A 19,957-nucleotide genomic window follows, 5' to 3' on the forward strand; every position below is an offset into this window, starting at 1 on the left:
TTTAGTTCTTTGTTATTTCCAATAACATGATATACATTAATATTACTTCATGACAGTAGGTCACCTGTATCCCAATTTAACTCGTCATTCTGACAATACCCCTTTAACCTTCCTTCTTCTGTAGTACCTGGGATGAGTGCCGCTGTATCCACTTCTGTGGGCTTTTCTGAAGCTCCGCCCGTGAAAATGAGTTATGGCAGGAATGCACTATGGAGTAATGGTGTCTTTGCCTTTTATTGTTCAGCAATTCCTGAAGCCACCTGTTATTATCACAACCTTCTCTGGCTTGATTTTTAGGATGTTTTTTTTGAAAAGAAACTCTCCCTTGCTCGCCATTAATCCAACTGACACCCTGGTCACACGCCTTTCCTGGCTGAGCTAGTCCGGTGGTGGTCCCCTCAACGCACTTACTTACTCATGGAGCTGACAGGCTATGTGCTGCAATTTCAATCTCACCATAAGGAATCCATCTGCTTGCCAACTCTTTATTTGAGCACTAGCTTGGCACTGTCTCCAAAGCTTTTCTTCAGTCACCATGCTGTGTTTTCAACACTCCGATGCTGTGACTTATATTGCGATCTGACTAAAATGTCGAGGGCCGTCTCAGGCCCTGTAGCATGATCTTAGGCTGTTCACCATGTCTCACTTGTACTTAAATCTTGTTGCCACCGGTCTTACCACTGCTGTTCACCATGTTGTGTTACTATGATGATGTAATACTTTGAGCCCCCCCATCCCACTAAGCCCTGAAAATCTAGTCCTTGAAATTCAGTCCTACCCTCCTCTACTACTTTTTTGTTACATTTGCATGAAGAGTGTGTTTACCAAGGTAGGTTGGGAAATAAGATTAAGACTGCATGGCAGATAAGCAGTGACAAACATTTAAAGAGTTAATTCAAAATTCTCAACAAATTTACATTTCCTTAAGCATTAAAACCCCCCATGGGCAAAGTTGTCCAACTGCAGCTGACCGGAGAAGCTAAAGAGAGTGTTGATAAAAGGAAGTGGTTCATGATGTTGCCAAAGAATTGGAAGGATTTTAGGATTCAGCAAAAGCGAGCCAAGAAATTGATAAAGGAAGAGAAAATAGAATACAAGATTAAACCAGCAAGAGACAAAAACAGATTGTAAAAACTTTCATAGGTATGTAAAAAGGACGAGAGATTAGTGAAAGTAAACTCAAGTTACTTAGAGAAAGACAGGAGAAATTGTAATAAGGAATAAGGAAATTGCAGAGACATTAAACATATATTTTGGGCTGGATTTTGCCAACTGATTGGAGATCCCAACAATGGGGTCATTTCCAGGTCACACTGATGGTAAAACTGTCGTGAACTTTCGTCATGCAGCCAATTAACACGAGGGCTGTGGGTGGGTGGGGATGACCAATAATAAAGGGTGATGTTGGGAGTCAGTGCCAGCAGGGAGTTTGAGTGTGCCATTTTTAAATGAGAGTTTACAGCTTTCATATCAGCTGCACACAGAAGATTACAGAAGGGGTGCAGTGGAAAGTAGCAAGTGCAAGGGTGTTCCACATAGGTAGTACAGGAAAAGAGAGAGATACTGTTCCCAGAGGATGGGAGCAAACCACCAGCCAACTTCACAAAAAGGCCCAGCTGGGGGTGTGTGAAGAAGTGAGCAGCCATAGTAACATGGCACAAACTTTGGGTGCGATGTTGGAAACATTTCAATGACCTACTGAGGACTAGCAAGGCAAGTGGCATGCACAATGGTAAAGTGGCTGGCATGCATGTATATGGAAGTCATGATACATGCAGCTACGTAGACCAACCCCACTCCCCCGCACGCGCCCACCCCCCACCCCCCCCCACCCCACCTCCCCCACCACCCCCCACCTCCCCCACCCCACCTCACCTCCCCCACCCCACCTCACCTCCCCCCCACCCCACCTCACCTCCCCCCCGCCACCCCACCTCCCCCACCCACCCACCCACAGTGAATCAAAGACCCATGTGCACATGGTGCTTTAGTGTTTTGCTACCCCATGGTCAATCATTAGTATTCAGTGCAGTGCCAAGCATTGATGAATGCATGCAGAAGGCCTCCTAGTAGTGCGATGGTGGCCTTGAGTAAGTCAGCCTTAGAACAGTACAGGGGCAGGAGAATTATGTCACACCCTGCTGTTAGAGAAGAAAGCTCATAATATAAGTGAATGGAGATGAAGGGTGGTGGGGTGCCCTCTCTTGTTTTGGTTACATAGATGAAGTTGGAGATAACGGAAACTGGCAGGGTGACAGGAGACCAGGCTGCTGCAGTGAGGCGGGTGTGGAGCCCAGGGAGAATGCGATATGATGGCAGCAGATGCAAATCCTTCTCATTTGTCATTTCTATGTGGCCACTGTAGTCCACTATGACCACCCACATGAAGCTCATGTGCACCTACAGCCAGAAGAAAGGGGTTGCATAGGGTTGTCACTAATAGCATTTGTATCTGCCATAGGGAAATTGGTGGAGGTGGTACAGCAAAGGTCAAAGCCAGTAAAGACCCCAGAGAAGATGGCACCAACTAAGGATGCAATGTCATATTAATCCAGTGCACTCTCCACTGCTGCAGATATTCACATCAGTGGGGCATGAAGCTTGGTTAGAAAGTGTGGCATCAGCTGGTGAGTGCAGTGCACACATGCAGGAGGTGACATAGACATGACAACTTTGGCCTGTTCCATTGGAGGATTAAGGACAGGATCAGCAATGCTCAGCTCCACATAGATGCTGAGCCTCAGCATCAGTGAAGCAAGTGCTTATACAGTAGCAAAGGAAAATGTGTGCATATCTGTCAGAGTTCCCAGAAACTGTTTGCTCCAATGCTTGCACGATGGAGGTGTCCATCTTTGCCATGAGTGTCACATCTCTGGCTTATGAATGCATGGCCTCCTCCATTAAAAAAAAATGGCGACTGTCAAAATTCCACATGTGCAGGTCACCGAGGACATGCAGGAGCTGTGCACTGGCCTCCAAAGTATCACAGGACCATAAGATGTAGGAGCGGTAGTAGGCTATTTGGTCCATCAAGTCTGCTCTGCCATTCAATGAGATCATGATGATCTGATAACCCGCAATTGCACTTTCCTGCCTTTCCGCACCCCCAACTCTCAATGCCCTTACTGATTAAAAATCTGTCTATCTCAGCCTTGAATATACTTAATGACCTAGCCTCTGCAGTAAAGATTTCCACATTCACTACCCTCAGAAGAAATTCTTCTTCATCTCTGCCATAAATGGGTAACCCCTTACTCTGAGGTTATAGCCTCTGGTCTGAGACTTTCCCACAAGGGGAAAAAACCTCTCAGCATCTACCCTGTCAAGCCCCTTAAGAATCTTATGTTTCAATAAGGTCACATCTCATTCTTCTAGACACCAATGAGTACAGGCCCAATCTACTCAACCTCTCCTCATAAGAAAATCCCTCCAAACCCGGGGATCAACCGAGTGAATCTTCTCTGGACTGCCTCCAATGCCAGTGTATCGTTCCAAATAAGGGGGCCAAAGCTGTTCACATTAAACCTGGAGCGGCATTGAGCACTGGGTTAGTATGCTGGCTCAGAGATGCACGAACCTATTGCCAGGTGGCGGGGAGCTCCTAGTAAGCAGGGGAGTGAAGGTGGGCCTTTTAAGTGCTGTGGAACAGATGCTGAAGGCAAGGGGAGGGCTCTGCTCAAGGTCCTGGATTTGACAGCAGCCCCTTGGCCACTCAGTCTCAATTTGTTCTCCTATTTTCTTGCCTCTGTTAGAAAATACCAATGTAAGGGGAAAACAGCATATTTATACTGTATGAGAAGAGACTCAGTGCTCTTTTCTCATACAGCATAAATTTGTTGTTTCCCCTTTCATCAGTATTTAATTGTCCTGAGGAGTTCAAGATGAAAAGCTTTGACAAAAAGTCTTTTTTCAGCAATAGTCCGATTAATATTAGTTTAAAACTTGAGAAATTAATGGGATTAAAAATCACCAAATCCCCTGGGTGTGATGGCCTCTTTACTAAAGCTTTAAAAGAAGTGGCTACAGAAATAGTGCATGCATTGGTTTTGATCTTCCAGAAAATTCCCTAGATTCTAGAATAGTCCCCATGGATTGGAATGTAACACAATGCCACTATTCGGAAGGTGGGGGGAGAAAAGAGAGAAAACAGGGAACCATGGGCCAGTTAGCCTAATTTCAGTAGTAAACAAAATGCTAGATACTATTGTTAGGGGCATAATAGGGCACTTAGAAAGTTATGTAATTGGGCAGGGTCACCACAGATTTATGAAAAGAAATTAATGTTTTGACAAATCTGTTAGAATTTGAGTTTGTGACTAGTGGTGTGCATTTGGATTTTCAAAAAAACATTTATGATTCTGCACAAGAGGTTATTACATCAAATTTGGGCTTATGGGATCAGGGGTAATATATTAGCTCAGATTGAGGAATGGTTAACCATGAGAGAACAACAGTAAGAACAAACAAGGCATTTCTGGATTGGCAGACTATAACTAGTGCGGCATTGCAAGGATATGTGCCTGTGCCTCAGCTATTTACAATCTGTATCTAACTTAGATGAGATAACTGTGCCTAATGTGCACAAGTTTGCTGACAATACAAAGTGAGAAAGTATGCTAGCTGGGGGAAACGCAAGGAAGCTGCTAAAGGTTTAGACAGGTTAAATAGATGGGCAAGAACTTAGCGTATAAACATTTGAAGTTACCCATTTTGGTAGAAAGTAGAAAAGCAGAGTATTTTTTAACTGGCAAGGGATTGGGAAAATTTACTCAGAGGGGTTAGAGTGTCCTTGTACACAAATCACAGAAGGTTGACGTAAAGGCACAAGCAGCTATCAGGAAAGCAAATTGGAACTTCAGCCTTTATTACAAAGGGATTGGAGTGTAAGAGTAAAGAAGTCTTACTTTAATTTTGGGGTTTTGGAGAGACAATGCCTGGTGTAATGGTATGAATTACATAACCCTATGCAACCCCTTTCTTCTGGCTGTGGGTGTACATGAGCTTCATGTGGGTGGTCATAATGGACTAGGGGTCACATAGAAATGACAAATGAGAAGGATTTGCATCTGCTGCCATTGTATCTCACTCTCCCTGGACTGCCTCACGGCAGCAGCCTGGTCTCCACACTCATCTGGGGGCTTGTGCCAAAATTGGGAGAGCTGTCTCAGACTAGTCAAGCAACAGCCTGACAGTCATCCTCATGGAATCATCTTACAGATAATGAGGCAGACATCATCCCTGGTTATGTCTTGTCTCACTGGTGGGACAGACCCAGCAGAGGTGGCAGCACTGGTATACAGTCAGAAGGGAGTTGCCCTGGGAGTCCTCAACATTGACTCTGGACCCCATGAAGTCTCATGGCATCAGGTCAAACATGGGCAAGGAAACCTCCTGCTGATCACCACGTACTGCCCTCTCTCAGCTGATGAATTAGTGCTCCTCCATGTTGAACACCGCTTGTAAGAAGCACCGAGAGTGGAAAGGATGCAGGATATACACTGGGTGGGGAACTTCAAATGTCCATCACCAAGAGTGGCTTGGTAGCACCACTACTGACCGAGCCCTAAAGGACACAGCTGCTAGATTGGGTCTGCAGCAGGTGATGAGAACACCAAGAGGGGGGCCTCATCCTCACCAACCTGCCTGCCACAGATGCATCTGTCCATGATAGTATCAGTAGAAGTGACCACTCAACAGTCCTTGGAGATGAAGTCCCACCTTTACATTGAGACTACCCTCCATTGTGTTGTGTGGCACTATCACTGTGCTAAATGGGATAGATTTCAAACAGATCTAGCAACTCAAGACTTGGCAGCAATGAGGTGTTGTGGGCCATCAGCAGCAAGACTGTTTTGAACACAATCTGTAATTTCATTGCCCAGTGTATCTCCCACTTTATCATTACCATCACTATCAAGCCAGCTGATCAAACCTGGTTCAATGAAGAGTGCAGGAAGGTATGCCATGAGCAACATCAGGCATACCTAAAAATGAGATGTCAACCTGGTGAAGCTAGAACACAGGGCTACTTGCATGCCAAACAGAATAAGCTGCAAGTAATTACCAGGTCTAAGAGATCCCACAACCAATGGATCAGTTCTGAGCTCTGCAGTCCTGCCACATCCAGTCGTGAATGGTGGTGGACGATTAGACAACTCACTGGAGGAAGAGGTTCCACAAGTATCCCCATCCTCAATGAAGGAGCCCAGCACAGTGCAAAAGATAGAGCTGAAGCGTTTGCTACAATCTTCAGCCAGAAGTGCCGAGTGGATGATTTATCTCGGCATCTTCACAGATGCCAGTCTTCAGCCAATTCAATTCACTCCACGTGATAATCAAGATATGGCTGAAGGCACTGGATACTAAAAAGGCTATGGGCCCTGACAATATTCCAACAATAGTGAAGACTTGTGCCCCAGCGAAGTCCACATCCTGTGAATGAATGATTTTTTTTTAAAAAGTACCGTGTAGAGTTTTGGTCCCCTTACACGAGGCAAGATATATTTGCCTTGGGAGGGAGTGCAACAAAAAAAAAACCTCACTAAACTGAATTTGGAGATGAGGCGATTGTCCCAAGAGGAGAGATCAAGTAGACTGGGACTATGTTTCCTGGAATTTGGACTAATTGATGGCAATCTCATTAAAAATACAAAATTCTTAAGAGGTATCATAGATGCCGAGTTTCCACTGGCTGGTGAATTTAAAACCATCTCAGAAGTGGTCAGCCTTTTAGGACTGAGGTGAGAAACTGCATACCCCCCTACCCACCCATGGGATGTGGGCATCACTGGCTAGGTGAGCCTTTATTGCCCATCCCTAATTGCCCTTAAAAAGGTGGTGAGCTGCCTCCTTGAACCACTGTAGACCATGTGGTGTAGGCACACCGACAGTGCTGTTGGGGAGGGAGTTCCTTGATTTTGACCCAATGACAGTGAAGGAACGGTGATATATTTTCAAGTAAGGATGATGGGTGGCTTGGAAGGGAACTTCCAGGTGGTGGTGTCCCCATGTATCTGCTGCCCTTGTCCTTGGTTGTGGGTTTGGAAGCTGTTGCCCAAGGAGCCTTGTTGAGTTTCTGCAATGCAGCTTATGGATGGTGCGAAATGCTGCCACTGTTCGTCAGTGTTGGGGGGGAGTAAATGTTTGTGGAAAGGGTGACAAACAAGCGGGCTTTTTGTCCTGGATGGTATCAAGCTTCTTGAATATTGTTGGAACTGCACTCATCCAGGTCAGTGGCGGGTATTCCATCACACTCCTGATGTATGCCTTGTAGATGGAGGACAGGCTTTGAGGAGTCAGGAGGCAAGTTACTCGCTGCAGGATTCCTAGCCTCTGATCTGCTTTTGTAGCCAGTATTTATGTAGCTAGTCCAGTTCAGTTTCTGGTCAATGGTATCCTCCAGGATGTTGATAGGGGGTTCAGAGATGGTAATGCCATTGCATGTCAAGAGGTGACGGTTAGGTTCTCTTGTTAGAGATGGTCGTTGCATGGCACTTGTGGCCTGACTGTTATTTGCCACTTGTCAGCCCAAGCCTGAATATTGTCCAGGCCTTGCTGCACATGGACACAGACTGCTTCAATATCAGTCATCTCAAATGGTGAACTTTGTGCAATTATCAGCGAATATCCCCACTTCTGACATGGAAGGAAGGTCATTGATAAAGCAGCTAAAGATGGTTGGGCCTATTACTTCACAGACATTAAGGCAACAGCACACACCCAAATGTCATTTCAAGTAGGAGCTTTGCAATTAGCTGACAATTTTAAATAAAAGTCACCATGCTCCAATGTAAATCACTGTATATTTAACACTATGAAGCATGGTATGGCACGGTGTGAATGCAAAGTACCCTTATTATTCATATACATTATTGATTCAAAGAATTTTTTTTCCACTGAATGTATTAGCTCATGAGGTATTCTGCTGCCAATGCTGTGCATATGCAGTTGTATGCGTGGCCACCATCTTTAGAGGGGACTACGTGCAGCAGGGCACCTGCGTGGTCATCACTGCTCTGGAATTGGAAATACTAGCATTACTGATATGGTTGGCACAACAATGCCAAAAACAACAGATGATAAAATAACTTAAACATCTAAAGATCAGAAAGCATATCAGTGGTTTACAATACTCCAGTATTTGAATTGTCACTTAACTTGGAATCATGTAAAAAATGTTGTTCCAATAAGAAACCAATATTTCAGTGAAAATGAACTGACTTAAAAAAATTAAGTCAAAGCTGCTGCTGGGTGTTTCTCTAGCATGGTTAAAGGGACAGTGTAAACTTGTTAAAGAGAAATGCAGAATGGAACAAACTATTTGTGACTTGAAAGTTGTCTGATTTACCGTTGCAAGTTTTTAAGCAAGCCAAAGGCAGAAGTTTACCAGTGCATGCACTCGCACATACTTAGGGTGGATTTCTGCACTTGTGCTGACAAGTGCGCATGTGCAGAAGCGCTGTTGGTAGCCATATTGCGTTGGCAGGAGTTAGTGATTTTGTTGTGCTTCAAATCAAAGGTCATTACTGTAATCATGCCCTCACTTCCAATGAACTAGATTATGACTTTGTACAATAACTGTGAAGAGAGTTCTGCAGGACTCCAATTAACTTGCTCAACTGACACAAGCACAAGTATTTGCCTTGGATTTGGATAGGAGAATGATCAGGATCAGTCAAACTTAGGCTGCAAACTATAAGTGAGCTTGTAAGAACGTAAAAAATCAGAGCAGGAGTAAGCTATTCAGCCCTCCAAGCCATTCCACTGTTCTGAATGATCATGGCTGACCTTCTACCTCAACTCCATCTTTCCACACTATCCCTATATTCTTAAGCCTCCTTAGTATCAAAAGATCTATAGATTTTGGTCCTGAATATAGTTACCAATACTTGTCTCCTTATTTAAAGATAGATGTAAATGCGCTAGAAGCAGTTCAGAGAAGGTTTACTGGAATACCAGGAACGGGCAGGTTGTCTTATGAGGAAAGGCTGGACTAGTTAGGCTTGTGTCCACTGGAATTTAGAAGAATAAGAGGTGACTTAAGTTTAAATTAAGATCCTGAGGGGTCTTGACAGGGTTGATGTGGAAAGGTTGTTTCCTATTGTGGGAGAATCTAGAACTCGGGGTCACTGTTTAAAAATAAGGGGTCACTCATTTAAGACAGATGAGGAGAATTTTTTTCTGAGGGTTGAAAGTCTTTGGAACTCATCCTCAAAAGGCAGTGGAAGCAGAGTCTTTGAATATTTTTAAGGCAGAGTGAGAAAGAAAAATCATCTAAAGGGCTAAATTATGAAGGGAAGAAAGAACAGAAAAATAAGAACAAGCCTGGACACGTGAAATGACCTGAGATCATAGGTTAGGCAAAGAGTAGATAAAAAGGATACATGACACAATAAACACAAACAGATGTTGTCTCATGGAATGAATAGTACATTGTTAGAAGAGATAAAGGGATGATCAAGAAACTGTATGGGTAAGCAAAATCAATTAGCTAACATAGATATAATTATAAGGGAATAAAGAAGGGCAAGTTAATAAGATCACTGTGTAAGTATGCTAGAGTCATGTAATTGTAATTACATGTAATCATGTAAATGTACTATATAAATACTGCTTGTTGAACACTAACTTTGAGCAGATCCGTCGTGACCTGCTCCCCCAATGGCCATCGTATGGTTCAGCACTTAATAAATTATACTCTTTCCTGAAGTAACCTGCATTTACTATATTTATTCTTTGACAAGAGCTAGAAAGGTTCTTGATCAACAAGGGGGTGAAAGCTTATCAGGGGTAGGCAGGAATGTGCGGTTGAGGTTACATTCAGATCAGCCATGATCTTATTGAATGGCGGAACAGGCTCAAGGGGCCAAGTGGCCCACCCCTGCTCCTAATTCGTATGCTCATGTGTTACCACAGTCCTTTGAGGTTGAGAATTCCAAAGGTCCACAAACTACTGAATGAAAATATTTCTCCTCATCTCAAGTTCTAAATGGCCAACCCCTTATTTTGAGATCCCTAGTTCGAGACTCCACAGCCAGAGAAAACATACTCCTAAGCACCCATCCTCTCAGGCCCCTTAAGAATTTGACATGTTTAAATGAGATTGCCTCTTCGCCTAAATTCTAGACCAAGACTACTCAGTCTCTCCTCTTAAGACAATTCCATCCACATTTCAGGAATCAGTATGGCGAGTGCCCTCCAAGGAAAGTATCTTTTAATAAGGAGCCCAAAACTGTACACAGTACTTCAGGCGTCATCTCACCAAGGCCCTATACAATTGCAGTAGGAGTACTTCACTCACACTCCAATCCCTTTGTAATAAAGGCTAACGCACCATTTGCTTTATGTTTGCTGCACCTGCATGTTAACTTTCAATGATTTGTTTATAAGGGGACACAAGGCCCTCCGAATATTAACATTTCTTACCATTCACAAAATAGTCTGCTTTATTATTTAATAAATTACTTGGATATAAATTATCAGATTAAGCAAAAGCAGAGAAGATAGTAGAAAATCAAAACGGCAGATTTCACTTAATTGTAATATATTTAAGCTTACGCCTTGAGTAAAAAGATGTGACTTCAATTTTCCAAGTAACCTTAAATTTCAATGAGCATACATTGCGTAAAAAAAAACTTAGCTGCGAAGTTTCATCTGACCACCATGGAATCTCCAGCCTCCATTTCCATCGCTCAGACAGATTAAAAAACTGGGAGAAGGCCATCACATTTATCCTCAGGATCAGAACCTCTCAACTACAGAACTATCCATCAGTGAATTTTGAAGAACAGTGCACTGTACACAAAAACCTCTCATCTATTCCCTGGACAAAGCCAGACTCTCTTTTTATGGGTATTTGGGCCTCAATGTAACAATTAAATATAATTTAATTTTGGCTCCTGTGCCTAGGTAAACAACATTAAGTGATTGTTATCAATGTGGAATGAGTAAAACAATCTCCAGTATGTTATCTACCCAAAACAGTAACAATCAACTACTTTTACACCACAGATAGTGATGTGCATTTTCTCCAGAGAAAGTAAATGAGCAGAGAGGCTCTCAGCAAGAAATGGTCAACCTTAAAGTGACCAAATCTATGTTAAATAGCTATTACTTTGACTGAAATATCTATAAGAAGGAAATGCTTGTATCAAGTTTAATACAAGTTTACAAGCTTTAAACAATCAATGTAATCAAAGGCCAGTCAGCTGGTTTTAGAAAATTGTGTAAAATGATTTTAAAAAGGAGAATTTTTACCTCTGCAGAATCTTGACTGATGCAGCCACTGCGTCTGTGCAGCCATACTGAACTGCCAGGTCTCGAATTCCCAGTTGAGAATGTAGGCCAAGGATACTCTCCATGGCTTTCAAATGGATCTGGTAAACATTCTTGTTCAATCCAGATAGTCTTAGAACAAAGTCCTTAAAAAGATGTAAACAGTTGAATGTCCAAACATCTTCACAGCCACAGAGGGAAAATTTTATGTAGTGTTTTAGTGCTTTTCATGACACCAGACATCAAGGCTGTTTTACAGTCAATGAAGTGCTTTGAAGTGTAGATACTGTTGCAATGTAGGAAACTCAGCAACTAATTTGCTCTCAGCAAACTCCCACAAACAGCAATGTGATAATGATATCTCTTTTTTGTGATGCTGATTGAGATAAATATTGGCCAGGACACCAGGGATAACTCCCTGCTCTTAATTAAAAGTGCCATGGAATCTTTTACTTTCACTCAAGCAGGCAGACAGGGCTTCGGTTTAATACTTCATCCCAAAAACAGCACCTCTGACAGTGCAATGCTCCCTCATGGCTGTACTGGAATGTCAGCCTTGATTTTTGTGCTCAAGCCCTGCATGGGACTTGAACCTGGAACTTCATGATTCAGAGGGTGAAAAACATCATACTGCTTTGCATGTGGTCTACCCACCAAATTTGAAAAAAGCAGGCTTGGAGGCTAATTTAACTAAATGGATTAGTCATGGATTCTTCTTAATATCCACGTTTTAAAGTCTCATTTGATCCCACAGCACTATTCAAAGAAGAGCACAGGGGTTTTCCTGATACCTCAGCCAATATTTACCCCCCAACTAACAAAATAGATGATTTGGTTATTTATTTCACTGATGGTTTGCATTGAGTATGTTGTGCACAAATTGGTTGCTGGGTTTCCTACAATACAGCAGTCACTACACATCAAAAGTATCTTCAGTAGTTGTAGAGTATTTGGGATGCCCTAAGGTCATGACAGTGCTATATAAATGCAGGTTGTTATATTGGGCTGGTTAGCTCAGTTGGCTGGCACGTGATTCAGGATAATGTCAACAGCATGGGTTCAATTCCTGTTCCAGCTGAGGTAGACTTGCAACAAGCCTCCTTGCCTGCCCCATGCTTGATAGAGTGGTGTCCCTCAACCTGTATAAATCAACTGTCTTAGAGATGCTTACAGTCCCTCGTAGGCTATGGCTAATTACCTACCCTCCTAGCTTTTAGTAATTTCACAAGAACATACTCCACTGGAGACTAAAAAACATTTACAAAACAATTCTTTCCTTTAATTGCAGAGCGCTGAAGAATTATTACCAAGGTGTCAGGCATGCACAAGAGACCAGAGTTGGAAAAGCATAGATGTCAGAGGGTTATAGGACTAGAGGGGATTAGAAAAAACATGGGAGAAACTTGAAAACAAAGTGAGAATTTTAAAATCAAGACATTGCTTAACTAGGAGTTAATGTGGGTCAGTGAGCATAATGTGATGGGAATGAGTTAGGATACAGATAGAGTTTTGGGTGACCTCAGGGTTTATGAAGATTGAAAATTGAGAAGCCAGCCAGGAGTGCACTGGAATAGTCAAGTCCAGAAGTAACATAGGCAGGTATAAGGGTTTCAGCGGGTGGTGAACTGAGGCAAGTGCAGAGTTGGGGCAATGATACAGAGGTGGAAATAATAGTCTTAGTGGTGCTGTGGATATGTGGTGATCAGAAGATTACATCAGGGTCAAATGACACAAAGCTTGTAGTTAGTATGGGTCAGCCTCAGGCAGTTCCCAGCCAGAGGAATGGAGTCACTGGGACTGAAAACAGTGGTTTAGGTCTCTCCGTTATTTTTTGTTCCTGCTCATGCAGGACAGAGTGTCGGACATGTAGGGATATGGGGTAAGACCAGAGCTGTAGTAGTTGCAAGTTGCTACACCTCACCAGTTTTGGAATTGCGAATTGACACAATGTTGACCCAATTCCTCAATGCAGGTTGTATCAAGAGCTGTGCAATGCCCCAACTGTTTTACCCGTTTAGGCTTACCTTGTCAAGTGGATGTTTAAGAGAAGTTGCTGCAAGGTCAAGGCACATCACTGCACAGCTGGTTGCTGTCATGTGAGAAGAAAATCCTGTGCACTTCACCTCTGACAGGCGCAAGTATTCTTCCGCTTTCCTGAAATGCAAGACAAGGCACCTAAATTATTCATCTGGTTTCAGGGAATATAAGTGCAGCAAAACCTTTCATATCAAATTTTGATACATGCATCTCTTTAAAAAGAGAATGTATGCTTTGTCATTCATTACAAAATAGATTTCAGAAATTTCAAAGACGCAGTTACAAGAAACTAAAGCACTTCAGGCTTATAAACTAAAGCAATGCCAATCTCAAGATTGTACATAAACACCAAAAGATCCAGCCTTTCATAGAATCAGAATGATACATTACAGAGGGAGGCCATTCAGCCCACCTTGCATGTGCTTCTGAATATTCAAATTTCAGGCATAAATTTGCTTAGTCTTTAAAATTTCATGTAACAGATATGTGAACACCATATTTAAACATTGTTTTTAACAAAACAAATTGCAGAAAACCGTGCATTTTTAACCCCATTTCTGCAAGGGTATTTTTTTTTTGGAAAAATGACCTAAAGTGCCCATTAAGTGTTCGGTTGACACCTGGCTTCTTGTAACAAGACATATTTGGCATTATTACTGTGTATGGAACCTAACTGGAACTCAGTGACAATTAACAGGATACTTACCTGGCAGGGGAGAGACCTTCATCGCGTTTCTGCCAGGGAAAGAGCAATGGCTATAACCAGTCAAACGCCTTACCAGGGGGTACCTAACACCATCCGAGTCATGGTGAAGGGCAGCGAGCAAGGAACAGGAATGGATAGGACCTTCTTCACCAAGAGGATCCTATTCAAGCTGTGTGGTTTCGAGGCTGCGGAGATCTACTGCCTACAGGATTTCCCCAGCGCTGGTTTCTTTGATGTGACCTTCAAGCAAGTGGCAGCTGGTGTCAAACTCCTGAAGGTGTTTGAGGAAAAGAAGGACCTGCCAGAAATGAAGATCCTGACAGTGGAGCCGCTCTTTGCTCTACCGTTGCAACGAGAACGGGTTGCGACGGTGCATCTGTACAACTCCTACGTCCCTGTTGCTGACGTGCTCACCTTCCTTACCAGGTACTTCAATAAGGTTGGGAGCTGCACTGAGGTTAAAGATAATTTGGGGATCTGGACATGTAAACGCCAGGTTAAGGTAACGCTCAAGACCGACGGTAAGGGAGCCATTTTCCATCCCCCTTCCAGATTCACTATCGGGGAAGCCATGGCTACCTAGTCTACGCTGGGCAACCCAAACTTTGTCGCTTATGCGGCAAGTCTGGTCATGTGGCGGCCAACTGCAGTGTTGTCCTCTGCAAGAACTGCAAAAAGGAAGGGCACCAGACAAAAGATTGTAAACAGGCTAAGTGCTGCAACCTGTGTGGCGAGGCAAGTCACCTCTAAAAGACCTGCCCCAAACATTGCTGTACTTATGCACAGGCAGCCAAAGCCAATGAGGGGGAAGCAGAAGAAATGCCTCGTGTCACTCCAACTACCAAGGCCCCCAGGGAGAACAACGGGACAAAGGAGGACACAGAGAGAGACAAGGTGGAGGAAAAGATTGAGGCAGCAGACAGCCAATCAACAGCACTGCCCCCTGAACCTCCCACTCCTCAGGAGAGCGAATCAACGGAGGAGGAGGCAGCAGTGGGAAAGCAGCAGGGGGAGTGGCAGCTGGTGAAGAGAGCCAAAAGGAAGAAGGGACTAAAAAGAAAGCCACTTCCCAGACAAGAGTCAAGAGGCGTCTCCTATCCGACACGGATAACAAGAGCAGCAGCTCTTTGGATAAAGGGCCAGGGCGGCGCCAACAGAAGAAGAGGCAAAACGCTAGGGAGTTGGAGGATGAGACACCCGAGCTCCAGAACATTGGAGACAATGAGGAGACCAGCGCACCCCAACTTTGCCCACAACCCGAAGAGGCCAGTGCACCACAACCCCAGGAATCTGGGAACAGTGAGGCGCTCAGCGCACCCCAGCTCCAGGAAGCCAGGAGCAGCAACGCCCCAGAGGGGGAGAGGATTGGAGAAGCTTCTCCAACAGAGGACATTTCAAACCCTGCTCTCTGCACGGACCCCCAGATGCCACCCGAGCAGAACACCGCCAATGGGGAGGCTCAGGACGCTTTCCTCAGCCCATCCAAAGTGAAGCAATTTGAGCACACTACGGGCATGAAGGAGCAGACCAATGGTCTGGAACTCTGAGACAACAGGTTTGGTAAGCGACTACCTGCTTTAAAATGGGTGTAAAGATTGTACCCATAAATGTGCGTAGCATTAAATCTACTACACGATGTGTTGCGACCTTGGACTACCTTGCCAAGGTCAAAGCTGACCTGTTGTTTCTGCAGGAGTGTGCGATACCGCACCTCAGCTCCTACAGGCAATGGTCACGATGGTGGTCCCACGGGCCATCGATCTGGTCGGGAGGAAACGACTTTCGTTCCTCCGGCCTGGGGATTCTGCTGTGGAGAGGCAGCTTCACTGTCTCCCAGGTTAAGGAGGTGGTGGGCGGGCGCCTCCTCATAACAGACGTAATGTATAAGAATGCTCCACTCCGGTTAATTAACGTCTACGCCCCGTCACAAGGGGCTGAGTGGCTGGAGGTTTTTCAGCAGCTCCCACTGCTGCTGGCAACCTCCAGACCAGTCATTCTGGGCGGTGACTTCAACTGCATCATCGATGCGGCTGGACGATCCAGCAGGGCCGACAGCAGATTGGATGCTACATCCAGATCCCTGAAGGAAACAATAAAGGATGCCAAGCTGCACGACGTCTTCAGCAACCCTGCAGACGGAGCGCAGCGTAGATACACCTGGTCGTAGCCTGACGGGTCCGTCTGTTCCAGGATAGATTTCCTGTTTGTGTCCCATGCATTCACAGTCAGATCCACCGACGTCAAGCCGGTGTTCTTCTCTGACCACTGCCTCCTACTGGCTGACTGTCACTTAGAGGAAGACCAGAAGGTTGGCATGGGGGCATGGAAGCCAAACGTGAAACTGCTGACCCCAGAGAACATTGAGGAGCTCAAGATGGATTACAAAGGTTGGAGAACCATGAAACCCCACTTTGAGTCACTGACACACTGGTGGGAAGCGATCAAGGGAAACATCAAGAAGTTTTTCGTCCTCAAAGCCACCCAGAAAGCTAGAAAGGAACAGAGGGAAATGTCCCGACTCCAGAAAAACATGCAGAACCTGCTCTGGCTGCGGTTGATGGGGGTCGATGTCAAGGAGGAACTCCAAGAGGTGAAGAGCCAGAAAGCCTCGCTCTTTGCCTCGGAGGCCTCCAAGATCATCTTCCGTTCCAGAGTCCGCTCCGTGGAGCAGGACGAGACATGCTCACGTTTCTTCTTCCAAAAGGTACACAGAGAGAGCTCTGTGATTAGCAGCCTGAAGGAAGAAGATGGCTCAGTAAAGTCATCACAGTCTGACATTTTGAGGATCAGCAAATCCTTCTATGCCAGATTATATGACGTGAAGCCCACAGACAGCACGGCCTCCCAGTCCTTCCTGTCTTCTATCACGGAGGTCTTAGACGACAGTACATGGGAGAGTCTGGACAAAGCGCTAACTCCTGACGAACTGACTGAGGCCCTTGAGTCCTTCGAGAAGAGTAAAACTCCCGGAAGCGACGGCTTGCCGGCGGAGTTGTATTCGGCTCTGTGGGACTGGATCGGCCCAGACCTGCTAGAAGTGTACGAGAGTATGCTCCTGGCCGGCAGTATGTCAGAATCCATGAGGAAAGGCATTATCACCCTCATCTACAAGCACAAGGGGGAAAGGGAGGAAATTAGAAATTGGCGACCCATTTCACTGTTGAATGTGGACTATAAAATTCTGTCCAAGGTCATCGCCAATCGGGTCAAATCCGCTCTGGAATTGGTGATCCACCCTGACCAGACCTGCACTGTGCCGGGCAGGAAGATCTCTGACAGCCTCGTGCTGCTCAGGGATATGATTGCCTATGTACAGGACAGGGATGTGGACACCTGCCTCATCAGCCTGGATCAGGAGAAAGCCTTTGACAGAATATTGCACACCTATATGGTGGATGTGCTCTCCAAAATGGGGTTTGGGGAGGGAATTCACAATTGGATCCAACTGCTCTACACTAACATCAGTAGTGCAGTCTCAATCAATGGGTGGGAATCAGATAGCTTTCCTATTAAATCTGGAGTCAGGCAGGGCTGCCCTCTCTTGCCTGTTCTTTTCGTGTGTTACATAGAACCCTTTGCTGAGTCCATCAGGAAGGATCCGGGCATAAGAGGAGTGACGATCCCAGGTAGTGGAGGCACTCAGATCAAAGTCTCCCTGTACATGGACGACGTCGCCGTCTTCTGCTCGGATCCACTGTCGGTGCACAGACTTATCCACATCTGCGACCAGTTCGAACTGGCCTCGGGAGCCAAGGTAAATCGTGGGAAGAGCGAGGCCATGTTCTTTGGGAAATGGGCTGACCGATCCTTTGTCCCCTTCACTGTCAGGTCTGATGGCCTGAATGTGCTGGGGATATGGTTCGGAGGGACCAGGGCACGCGTTAGAAACTGGAAGGAGCGAGTGTCTATGGTGAAAAGGAAACTGGGCATGTGGGAGCGATGCTCCCTCTCCATTGCGGGTAAGAACCTGGTCATCAGGTGTGAGGCACTCTCGCTGTTGCTGTACGTGGCGCAGGTCTGGCCCATTCCACACTCCTGTGTGGTGGCAATCACCCGAGCCATCTTCCGCTTTATCTGGAGGTGGAAAATGGATTGTGTCCGCAGGGACACGATGTATAAGCCTCTAGATAAAGGGGGGAAAAAAAACGTGCCCAACATTGCCCTCATACTGATGGCCAGCTTTGTGTGCAGCTGCATCAAGCGGTGTGTAGACCCTCAGTATGCAAACACCAAGTGTCACTACATGCTGAGGTTCTACCTGTCCCCGGTGTTGCGAAGGATGGGTCTGGCCACGATGCCGCGGAACGCTCCAAGTGGTTGGACCGTGCCGTACCACCTGTCCCTCGTGGGAAAATTTATGCAGAGAAACACCTTCGACCACAAGTCCATCAGGCAGTGGTCGGCACGTAACGTCTTAAAGGCCCTGAGGGAAAAGGAGAGGGTGGATCCTGTGGGATGGTTCCCTGAGCAGACTGACAAAGTCATTTGGCAGAATGCCTCATCACCAGAACTTTCCAACAAACACCAAGATGTAGCTTGGCTGGTGGTGAGAAAGGCCCTCCCTGTAAGATCCTTCCTACACGCCAGGAGTCTCACCCCCTCTGCACGTTGCCCTCGAGGTGGCTGTGGTGGGGAAGAGACCGTTGTTCACCTCCTTGTAGATTGTGTCTTTGCGAAGAAGGTCTGGAGAGAGATGCAGTGGTTTCTGTCGAGGTTCATCCCGAGCAGTTCTGTGACAGAGGACTCTGCTCTACGGGCTGTTCCTAGGGACACACACCGAGACAAACATCAACTGCAGCTGGAGGATCATCAACTCGGTGAAAGACGCTCTTTGGTCTGCCTGAAACTTGTTGGTTTTCCAGCGCAAAGAGTTGTCCCCGACTGAGTGTTGCAGACTGGCACATTCCAAGGTCCAGGACTATGTGCTGAGGGACACAGTTAAGCTTGGGGCAGCCGCCGCAAAGGCGCAATGGGGAAGGGTCGCTGCCTAAGACCTTTCTGCCACAGTGCACTGGGGGGCTGGGAACTGTAAAGAGCCCCTCAGGGTGTACAGATTAAAATGAATGTCTGCCAATGATTGTAATATTCACTGTTTGTTCTGATACACCTTGTGATTCATGTTGTAAAAGTTGAACTTGATTGTATTTTTGTAATGGTGATTTGAAATGATTCGAAATGTTTTTGAAGATTTATGAATAAAGTATATTTTTGCAAAAAAAAAAACAATTAACAGGATATTCAGTTCAAGTTCCTCTGCTATAAAAGGCATGCTCATTAAATTCAACCGTATACAGCACTGAATCTGTTAAGATTGTTATGGGTTTAGTGATGTTGTCCTTGGTTAGGATTGATAGAGACTGGAGGCAAGGCTATTGGCAAACCAACTTTTATTAAACATTATAACTATGTACAGGGTAAGGCTTAGCACAAGGCTTCACATACAACTCTCTCCCAACACTCGTGATATCACATCACTGACGATGTAGACTATATACATTAGCTTTTCACACTACATCTCCCAAGTCTCCAACTCTATTAAGCACATTTACGTTATCCTACCTCTCCCTCCAAAGTCTCTGCCTTCATCCCTGGCTCAGGAATTAACCTTTGGTGAAACCACCACAATCTCCCAACCTTGTTCTCAGCTCTCAGCGTGCAGGATTCAAGTTCTCCATCTTCTTTTGAAATCGGTCGAGTAGTATATGAATCAGAGACTAACAGCTCACTGTTCCAGTCACCTTCCTGATCTTCTGGTTAATCAGTCCATAAGGTTTCTTGTAGACGTAAGTATACTTCCATTTCTTCTCACTAACCTATTTTCAGTCTCCAAAAGATAAGTTTGCAGTGTTTTTTAACCTTCAAAACTGGCAATCACAATTCTGGTCACAAATCCATGGACACCCCTGCCTGGAGTTCTAGCAAGCTTTTGGTGTTGATTAT

At 45.2% G+C, this 19,957-nt stretch overlaps 1 protein-coding gene across 2 annotated transcripts in view; it reads right to left on the reverse strand.

The window, feature by feature from the left end:
• orc6 (origin recognition complex, subunit 6) overlaps window positions 1-19,957 on the reverse strand; it is a 37,129-nt gene that overhangs the window by 10,985 nt on the left and 6,187 nt on the right. For both annotated transcript variants that reach the window (XM_041191969.1, XM_041191968.1), the window contains exons 2-3: window positions 13,299-13,428; window positions 11,257-11,420 (exon numbers count right to left, since the gene is read on the reverse strand). In XM_041191969.1, the coding sequence (XP_041047903.1) occupies window positions 11,257-11,420; window positions 13,299-13,428 (294 nt within the window). The remainder of the gene's footprint in view (window positions 1-11,256; window positions 11,421-13,298; window positions 13,429-19,957) is intronic.

The sequence above is a fragment of the Carcharodon carcharias genome, chromosome 7 (assembly GCF_017639515.1).
Source record: "Carcharodon carcharias isolate sCarCar2 chromosome 7, sCarCar2.pri, whole genome shotgun sequence".
NCBI classification, from domain to species: domain Eukaryota; kingdom Metazoa; phylum Chordata; class Chondrichthyes; order Lamniformes; family Lamnidae; genus Carcharodon; species Carcharodon carcharias.